Consider the following 10000-nt stretch of genomic DNA (forward strand, 5'->3'; position numbering starts at 1 on the left):
GACAATAACTGACATTGGTGTTGTCAAAATGGCCTCCGTCCTTAGAGGGGTGCAGTGACAGCTCGTTTCCTCTCCCATGTCTCCTGAAAGACGGTTAACACCCGCATCATCGGCCCATCTGGCCCCCCCGCACTGCACCAAATTGTCATGACAACAGAAACTCACACTCTATGTGCAGAGCTTTGTGCAGAGTTGCTAATCGGTTAGCTACTGCAGGTACATACTGTAGAGAGACTCAATAACACAAGCCAATGGGATGAGGGCCTGAGGGCATTCCATTACTACACAGTTAAAATGAGGGGTGCTGAGTATAGTGCTCTTTCTGCAGCCCCCTCCTCTCTCTCCTCTCCTCATAGCTCCCTCTCTCTCTCCCCTCCTCCTCCCAGCTCCCTCTCTCCCTCCCCTCCTCCTCCCAGCTCCCTCTCTCCCTCCCAGCTCCCTCTCTCCCTCCCCTCCTCTTCTCAGCTCCCTCTCTCCCTCCCTTCCTCCTCACAGCTCCCTCTCTCCCTCCCCTCCTCTCCTCCGCCCAGCTCCCTCTCTCCCTCCCCTCCTCTCAGTATGAGCCTTGCTTTAAATGGAGTCTTAAAAACATGGAGACCGCCCCGGCAGAACCATCTGGACCTGTGAGGCGGAGTAGGAGATGCACAACACACACACACACACACACACACACACACACACACACAAAACACACACCAAACACACACCAAACACACACACACACACCCTCCCCACACACACACCCTCCCCCCACACACACACACACACACACACACACACACACACACACCCCTTCACACACACACACACACACACACACACACAGTTGAGACTACAGTGCAGTGTGGCTCAGGGTGTAATCCAGGGTAAAACCTTTGGCCTGCTTCTTACAGACATCAGAAGGCTTAGGGGGGGGGGGGGCATCTGATACACATAGGAGTCATTGACCACTGGTTTACAGTAAATTAGATATAAATCATAATCAGATTATGATACAGAGATTACGGGAGTCTCCATACTCTGGGTGGGGTCGAAGGAGTCATGCCCCACTGGCCCAGATTCACAGAGAACAACAAGATTCCCATTAAACCTGCCTCATATTAACAGCATGTGATGGACATGTAGCTACCATATGCTAAGTATGGATGACCAGGCTGCAAGCACAGATTTAGCCATACCTTGTTGTTGGTGTGCATGTGTGCATGTGTGTATGTGTGTGTGTGTGTGTGTGTGTGTGTGTGTGTGTGGTGTTATGTATGCTGCTTAAATGGAGGGTCTACATCAGGGGTCGGCAATTAGGTTTGGCCTCGGGCCAAATTTTTTTTGAGCCACTAGATGGCGGGCCCGAACATAATCAAAGGCTAATTTAAGTAATTGATTGTTTAAAAATGTGACACGTTCTAATGCTTTGACTTTTCTTTCGACTGTACACATCGCTAGTCAACTAACACAGCTTGTTTTGTGAACCTGCTAACAATGTAAAGTAGTGTTCTAGTTAACTAGGTAGCTGTCCAATCCATTATGTTGCAGTATTTTGGCTTGATTAGCGAGTTTGTGTTGTGATTCTCAACAACGTTGAAACGTAGTTTCACACTTTTCCATATTTTTGAATAATAAATGTGTGGACTGACGATGTAGCGTAGCCTAACTTATTCTAATAATTATGTAACATAGTTTCATTCTGATAATTATTCCCCCCTCCTCCCAGACAAGGTCACATTATTATTATTGGATTGGTTGTTTGCGTGCCGGGTGAAGTTAGCCAAACATTTAACCTGCTAGCAAGAGAAACATAATGTCACTCTCCAAAGGTCTAAAGAGGAAAGTTGACGGTGGAAACAGGGCATTTAAAGAGGAATGGACAGCGAACTATACGTTCATCCTACCTGGTTTCATCAATGCAAAGCCGTTGTGAGAGACATTTTCCGTGCTCACAATGTTCCCTTTCTATACGCGAGTCGTCCTTTTCGTCAATGAATGCGATAAAGACGCACGAGAGGAATCGATGGATGCATAAAAACCTTGAGAACTGCCTGTGGATTAAAGTGACGTCAATATCACCAGATATCAAGCAAATACTGACCGATGGGAGATGCTTTTTGTTTGCGCCGATTTTGTTTTCAATGTTTTTCAGAAAATTAAACAGAATTTGCGTTGTTACTGTTCATATGTGTGTTGCAGTCACATATACGTAAACATTACGTTTGAATGGCTTACTGAGCTCGTGTTATTTTGTTCAAACCACACACGGTATGTCGGCTATTTCAGCACCGTGACGCGTTGTCCACCTGCTTATGATTCACTCTGAGGGGTTCAGCGTCAGTGCGCTTCGGTGCACCTTGCTGCCTGATTGTCTGTCCCTGTGTCATTCACTCTCAACATGGATAAAAGTACAATAAGCATTATTCAGGTGGAGTTCGATTCTCTATTCGGACATTATAGGCGCTATATGTGGGACTGTCGGTCCGATATTATTATAAAAAAATAAAAAAAATAAAAAATAAAAAGTGGATTCTCAAAATAATCTGCTGGGCCAAATATTATTGGTGACGGGCCAGCAATGGCCCACGGGCCGCCTATTGCCGACCCCTGGTCTACATGGTAAAAGTGGGCAGATGGGCATCAGGTCTTTAGTGTTACTGTCAAAACATCTCTCAACATAAGCGTACAGTGGAAATGGCGCTTCCACTGATGTGGGCGAACGCATTGTTTGGATGTGTTACAGCGACGGCTCAAGGAAAATGCTTGAGTGGGAGTTTGTGTGTTCTTTGCGTGTGTGCGTGTGTGTCAGAGAGCGACGGCACGTGTTCTTACCGTGTGGCGAACATGGCTCTCAGCGAGGAGAATGTGGCGGCGTCCTCCTTCAGGGCCTTGAGCTCGTTGCGTAGCTTCATCATGGTCTCCGTCACCATGGCCTTCTCGTTCTCGTACTTGCCCTTCAGGTTGGCCAGTGCCACCTCAGCTGTCTAGGGGGGGAGCAGGGACAATGGGTCAGACCAACAAAACTACAGGAGGAGGTCATATTTCCTGGTGTATGGATTTCATGTCTTTCTATCTTTTATAATATATGTATATACAGTATACTAGTATGCTATCATACTATTGAAGAGAAAGACAGAAATATGATTCTATGTTTATATCATGATTATATCACTAAGTCATAGTCAGAGAGGGTAGTGACCTCTGGGTAAATCTGGTCAGAGCCACTCATTAGACAAGCAGGCTGGTTTTACAGAGTACAGGTGTGGGTGTTTTTATGACAGCCTTTCATTTCTCTGTCTACAGCATTCTATTCTGAGAAACCACCCACACTCTTCAAAGAGCTGCCACCAGCAACTGGACAGACACACACACACACCCACCCACCCACCCAAGGTCCTGGGTGTGTGTGTGTGTGTGTGTGTGTGCTTCAGAGAGCTTTAATCTTTCCCTCATTCAGAGACACAGGCACACCCACAACGAGCTGTTGACTCTGAGCTGTTTATCCACCAGCGTTTGTTATGATTGCTGGGTGCTGAGCATTTGCTGCGACAGCTGAACAGGCCTCAAATATCCACCTCTCCCACTCTTCTGACTCTTCAATTGGACCTCAGTGAATAACAGGACTTTTATTCAAAATTGTATTGACCTTTAACCTTTTGGAGGGAATAAATTGTTTCCCTTATTTCCTCTTAACAATCAAAGTAGCCAGTGTAACTGTTAACGCTAGCTACGTCTCCCAAATGAGAATGAAAGCCAGCTAGAATAAGAACAGACAGTTATTTCTGCCTGAAAAACAAGTGGTGGCAATAAAAGCAGGAGTGGTCTCTCCTGCTTCTAGATATCTGTCAATGAAGAGTGAAGTCTTTGGACCGTGTGTTGAAATGAGCCGCTTTGAGAGACTAGTTACAGTTTAGGAGAATGAGCTAACATTCTCTCTTTCTCTTTGATCCTCAGTAAAGCTAACTGTTTATTGTCCTTCGAGCACTACTGCTGCCCATATGCATCATGTATGGATTGATATTCTTATATACAGAAAGGTATAATTAACTTCTTGAGATGGATATTGGGGGTGGTGGGAGGGCAAATGAATTATGTGTAACACCCTCAGAGAGAGAGACAGATGGAGAGAGACAGACGAATGGACAAAGCGACATCACCACCATCACCGCCATCACCGCCATCATGGCCGGCCCGTCCTACAGGCCATACAGGCGGTCGCCTGGGGCCCCGAAAGGTCCGCCATCACCACTATCACCACCATCACCGCCATCACCGCCATCTCACCTGCTTGTTGGCCTTGAGCACGGTCCTCAGGGTGGCGATCTGCTCCCTCTTGGTGCTCAGCAGGGACTTGAGCTTGAGGATCTCCTCCATGCAGGCCTCCTTGTCCTTGTCGGCCACGGCGCCCAGCTCCAGGGACGCCACCCGCTGGCGGCTCAGCTCCGTGGTGCGGTCCACCGCCAGCTGCAGGTGCTTGATCTGGTCCCGGATGATGGCCACCAGGTTGTAGACGTTCATGGGCTCGCGGCGCTGGTCGGACACGGGCGACACGGACACGGGTGCCGCCTCCGTCTTGCTGGGCTGCTCGGGGAACAGGCCCTTGGTGAGCAGGATGGGGGAGCGGCGGCCGCGGCCCTCGGGGCTGGCGCGTCCGCCCTTGCCCTCCTTGTAGAAGTCGAGCATGACGCGGTTGGGCGTCTGGTTGTTGCACATGCACACGTGGTTGTAGAGGGTGGCCAGCTCCTCGCTGAAGGTGACCAGCTCGTCCTGCGCCACGCTCAGGCTGCCCTGGGACTCCCCCGCCACGTCGCTCACCTGAACACACGCACGCACGCACACGCGCACACACAGACACAGACACAGACACAGACACAGACACAGAGCAATGGTGGTTAATCAATCTATCAATGAACTGATCTTTAATTATCCAAAAGAGAAAAACAATGATTTGGTAGTGGTGGTCTAGTGGATGCTAAGTGAGTTGGACTGGTGATCAGAAGGTCATGAGTTCAAATCACACCTGTGAACACCACCAATAAGTGTGCCCTTGACTAAGGCACTTAGCCTAAGTTACTTCAGGGAGACTTGTCCCTATAATCTCTAATTGTAAGTCACGTTGGACAAATGGTAAATGGTAAAAATATATTTTTTAAAAATGTGATTTGCAAGCAGGGGCGACATAACCCTGTGTCTGACCTTGCGGAACTCCTTCTCCAGCCTGATCTTCTGCTCTCTCTCCATGCGGCTGGTCTTCTCCAGAGAGGCCAGCTTCTCGCCCAGCGTCGTGACGTCACCCTCCAGGCGCCCACGCTCCTCCTCGTAGCGTGATTGACAGGACTGGTACTCCGCCTTCAGTGTCTTCAGCTCCTCCTTCAGCTCGCCCGCCTCAGACACGGCCACCTGAAACAAGCGAATCGGGACGTCCGTTTAGTAACGACATGACATGAACGGCGTCTCAGCTCCAGGACGGTGTGTCGTTAGTCATGATCAAGGTTTCTGTAGTCCCAGCTGGGTCCCCACCAGAAAGCGGCCCTTCACTATGGACCCCTGAACTCTTGCACCACAGCACATTCCACATTAGTTTACTGTTCAGCACCTGATCAGCCAGAGGAGGATGGGTCTCCCCCTGGAGTCTAGTTCCTCTCAAGGTTTCTTCCTCCCAAGGAGGTTTTCATTTGCACTGTGCTCTATATTATTCCTTGGCTTACTTTTTCAGGGTCTAGGGTGCTAGATCATATTGTTTGTATTGTATATATTGTTTAGTATTGTTTTTGTTGTGAAGCACTTTGTGACATTGGTCACATTATTTACGTAGTGTATTATTATTTTATTATGTAAAAAAGTGCTATACAAATACAAAGTATTGATTGATTGAGCCTGATCGATTGTGTCACCTTGTACTTGCACTCCAGGATCTCGGGGCCGTTGATGTCCACCTCGTAGTAGTCTCCGTCCTCGTGGCTGTCCCGCTCCTTCTCGTTGTCCAGGGCCGACTGGCGCTCCTTGTTGGCCTGGAGCTTCCGCATGGCGCTGAGGTTCTCCGAGAGGCGGTTGACCCTCTCCTGGTGCTCCGACAGGGCGCCGTGGGCCTGCTCCAGCTGCTTCTGGCTGTCCTGCAGGGTGGAGAGCAGAGACACCTTCTCACGCTCCATCTGGATAGGGAACAGAGGGAAAACAAACGCTGTGTTATTGGTGGATGGAGTAACTGCCACGTTTCGGACCAAATGGTGGAATTCCTGTAGAATCGGGCCTTTGAAAACCGGTAAAAATATTGATGTAATAATAAGCTCAGTGGTCTTGCGGTTAGAGTGTCCGCCCTGAGATTGGGAGGTTGTGAGTTCGTTCCCTGGCCGAGTCACACCAAAGACTATAAAATGGTACCCGATGCCTCACTGCTTGGCACTCAGTATTAAGGGTTGGATAAGGGGTAAGACCCTGCGACATACCAGTGTCATGTTCAGGGGGGTGTATTTGTACATCAAGCTGCCTCACGCTACGGAAACAGGAGATAGGCTCCTGCCCTAAGGATCGTTAGGCTCCAGAACCATCGGTTCTGAAGGCTACTTACTTTTAAAAATAATAATAAGAATAATAATAATAGATTTTATTTGAAAGCCCTTTCTCAAACTCAAGGACACTGTACAGAAAAAGAAAACAAGCGAAGCAGGACAATAAACAACAAAAAGAAGCACAACAAACAAAAAGGAAAGGCAGCTATGGGGGGTCAGTGTTAGTCAGGACCCGTGCCACGCTGTACGAAGGTGAGTCTGAACAGATGCATCTTGAGTCTGGTCGTGAATGTTTCCAAGAATCAGATGGCTGGTGGACGGGAATTCCACAGCTTGGGTGCAGCAACGAGGCACTGTCGCCATGTGTGCGACGCCTAGCGCGGGGTATGACGAGAATATATGCGAATCATGATGCATCGGTGACAGATTTATTTTGGATGTGACAGAAAATACTTGAACAATCGCTGTACGAAACCCTAACCCAACCCAATCCCAAAATATCATTTTAATTTCCCCAAAGCCAGGGAGTGTCTATACTGCTGCAGCAGCAGCCTCCGCAATCCGAGGGGACTGCCAGCTCACAGTCTGGGTGACCTTGAGGAAGGTTCTGGAGCCCGTTCAACTCTGGCAGAGAGAGAAGAGACCCGGGCTGGGTCCACTTACACAGTAATGCGGGCCTCAGCACGGAAGCTATTTCAGGGGCACCACGGGAGCGGGTGAATTATAGATGAGTATCACAATCCTGTTCACCTTCATAAAAAATGCAGCAGTGATGAATATGCCTCGATGACAGGACTCAAAAAGGGGGGAAATGGTTTAAGTAATGCGCACGTTTCCATATGTGGTCATGTATCAAGTATAATCACAGCTCAACGACGCTAAGAAACCTTCTTGCTAATCCCGGGTTTGAGAAGTGCCTAAAAATCGAGTGACTTCTTCACTGGAGATAAGATGTTTGGCATGTTAAAGATGCCTCACTGCTGACAGCGGGGGACTCATCATGCCGTGCTCTAACGCAGAGTGACGTGACCTAAATGGGGAGAGAGGGGCTATGGGGCCACTGGGTCTACAGAGCAGTAGGGCAACAGGCACGCATGATGGGTTCATCATACTCCCACGGAGGCCATTTTGGATCTGACTGCACAGCAGGTGGGATGGATTTACTGCGACTGAGGAGTAGGGTGACGAGCCGTGGTGAGCGGATGTCTGGGATCGATTAGTCCGTCTGTGATGATCGAGAGGACGGGGGGAGAGGGAGAAGGACGTCGGAGCGGCGTTAGAACTGAGCACGGTTCAGGTTTCCCCCTTCCCCCCCCCCCCCGTCTTCATTCCCAGTGGGAATCTCTGGAATAGCCTGGCAGGGGAGACTCAGAGGGTGGTGGACACTATTCCCAAGCCCAAGGCTGCTGCTCTTAAGATTCACTATCAAACGGATCAGGTTCAATATTAAAGGGGTAAGCATACCCAGGCATCACTATGGCAACACAGTGACAGAACTAATACATCACTGAGTGTTTGGTGTGGTGGTGTTGGTGGTGGGGGGAGGTACACCCTTAATCACAACACTCAAACACATTCTTACCCCACAGGTACCAGCGCCGCTCACTGGTAACCATGGTGACGGCTCAGGTGTTTGCCGCCCGAGGCATAGTGGGTTGACGTTATGACAGATGGTAGTGGGGGGTTGGGGGTGGTGGCGGGGGGGTGTCCCTCTGGTTTAAGTCGGTCTAACAGGATTAAGAGGCATGCAGCCTGGTCCAGGAGTCAGCGAACAGGCAGACAACAGGCAGACGAGACTCTCCGCTGTCTAACTGACCACACATTCCAACAAAGGGCCTTGGAGTGTCACATGACATCATCGTTCTGACACTACAGGTCTGCTTCTATGTTCTAAGGTGCTTGTCTTCTTCGTTCAACGTTCTGGACGAGTTTTGAGTTTATACTCCGGAAGGGGCTCTCAATCAACTAAACAACTGAATACTTCAGGCCATGGTACTGATTAATGAGTTCCCTACAGTGTAATGTTAATACAAACAGACAAAGCAGAGATGTATGAGCCTGAAAAGCGTCAATATTCTCCATCTGAAAAAATCCAGGAGAATTTCTATTGGTGCTTTATTGCTCTAGGTTAATGTAATTGGCGTGTCATCGATTTTTTCCCTTCGGGTTTGTCAGGACCAATGACATGTAATGCATCACAAAGAAATAGACTGAGTCTTTCCATACACAAACTCTTATTAAATCTCCTGTCCGCTGACTTTGAAAGACGAGATGTGGAGTATTATGGGATTCAGAATACTAATACAACAAACTCCATTGACATGTTAACGTCTTTAGGCTCTGCTACGTCTGAGACCTAATTCAAATCTTCACTCTGCAAGTCTATTTGAGTCGTGACTTCCTCTATTGGGGTGAATGATTGATGTAACAGTGTTAGAGGATGGGGAAAAAACTGGCAGCCATGCTGGCCAATCCCTCCCACCCGATGTACTGCGAGCTGGCGGGGATGAGGAGCAAGTTCAGCCACAGATTTGTTCTCCCCCGTCAAAGTACAAAAAGATTTGGACAGTCCTTTGTTCCAGCTGCACTCCGACTCTACAACCAGGCCCTGCAGGGTGGGGGAGACCTGGAGCTGGAACTTTGGAACTTGGAACTTTTTACTTATTGAGCCTGCACTGTTTTATTTATTTATTTACTGAATGTTTTCTGTCTGCCCTAACTGAGCTGTTTGACAACAAAATTTCCCCATTGGGGACAATAAAGGTTTTCATCATATTGAATCTCAGATCACGGATTCTTTCGATCCAGGAGATCCCTCAGGGTATGAGGGCCACTAAGGCCTGGTGACTATTTACCCGCTACTCTCGCACACACAATCCACCTGTGAATACTCTTGTCTGACTTCATCTCATCCCTACAGAAACTGTGTATCTAATGCCTTACTTACCCGCTGTCATCTACTGCTACCTCAGGGCTATATTCGTGCTATTTCTATAATGTATTATTTCTATTGTTATGCTACTCTATTATTATGCTGTCTCTTGTCTTATTATTTATTTGAACTAACATTAACAATTGGCATTTTCTCTTGTTGCTGCAATGTTGAGGAACCGAAGTCGAACATTTTTACTCCCTTATACTTGTATAATGGGATGTAACAATCAACTTAATTCCGATTCTGATTAACAGCCAGTGACTGAGTGTTCACCTGCAGCAGCTGTTGTTTGAGCTTCTGGATCTCGGAGATGTTGAGTTCACTCAGCAGGTCGTCCACCAGGCTGGGGGCGGGGCGGAACAGCTCGCCCTTCTTGGGCGTGGAGGCCCGGTTGCCCTCGGTGATGGCGGCGGCCAGCTTGCTGAAGCCGTTCTCGTATCCCTGGAGCGCCTCGTCGTTGTTGGGCTCGGTGGCGGCGTCGTCGCTGAACTTGAGGCCGTCCAGGGAGAAGCTGAGGGGGCTGGCGGAGGAGAGGAGGAGGGTTAGGACAGGAGAGGAGGAGAGGAGGAGAGGA

The 10000-nt window shown here is 48.7% G+C and overlaps 1 protein-coding gene across 1 annotated transcript in view; it reads right to left on the reverse strand.

The window, feature by feature from the left end:
• LOC308160984 (BICD cargo adaptor 2) overlaps window positions 1-10000 on the reverse strand; it is a gene marked incomplete at both ends in the record, with an annotated part of 56815 nt that overhangs the window by 5055 nt on the left and 41760 nt on the right. The window contains 5 exons of the mRNA XM_080534912.1: window positions 2815-2966; window positions 4267-4797; window positions 5179-5382; window positions 5877-6134; window positions 9700-9946. Coding sequence (XP_080391038.1) covers window positions 2815-2966; window positions 4267-4797; window positions 5179-5382; window positions 5877-6134; window positions 9700-9946 — 1392 coding nt within the window. The remainder of the gene's footprint in view (window positions 1-2814; window positions 2967-4266; window positions 4798-5178; window positions 5383-5876; window positions 6135-9699; window positions 9947-10000) is intronic.

Source organism: Nansenia antarctica, assembly GCF_963989245.1.
Source record: "Nansenia antarctica genome assembly, chromosome: 6".
Taxonomy (NCBI): domain Eukaryota; kingdom Metazoa; phylum Chordata; class Actinopteri; order Argentiniformes; family Microstomatidae; genus Nansenia; species Nansenia antarctica.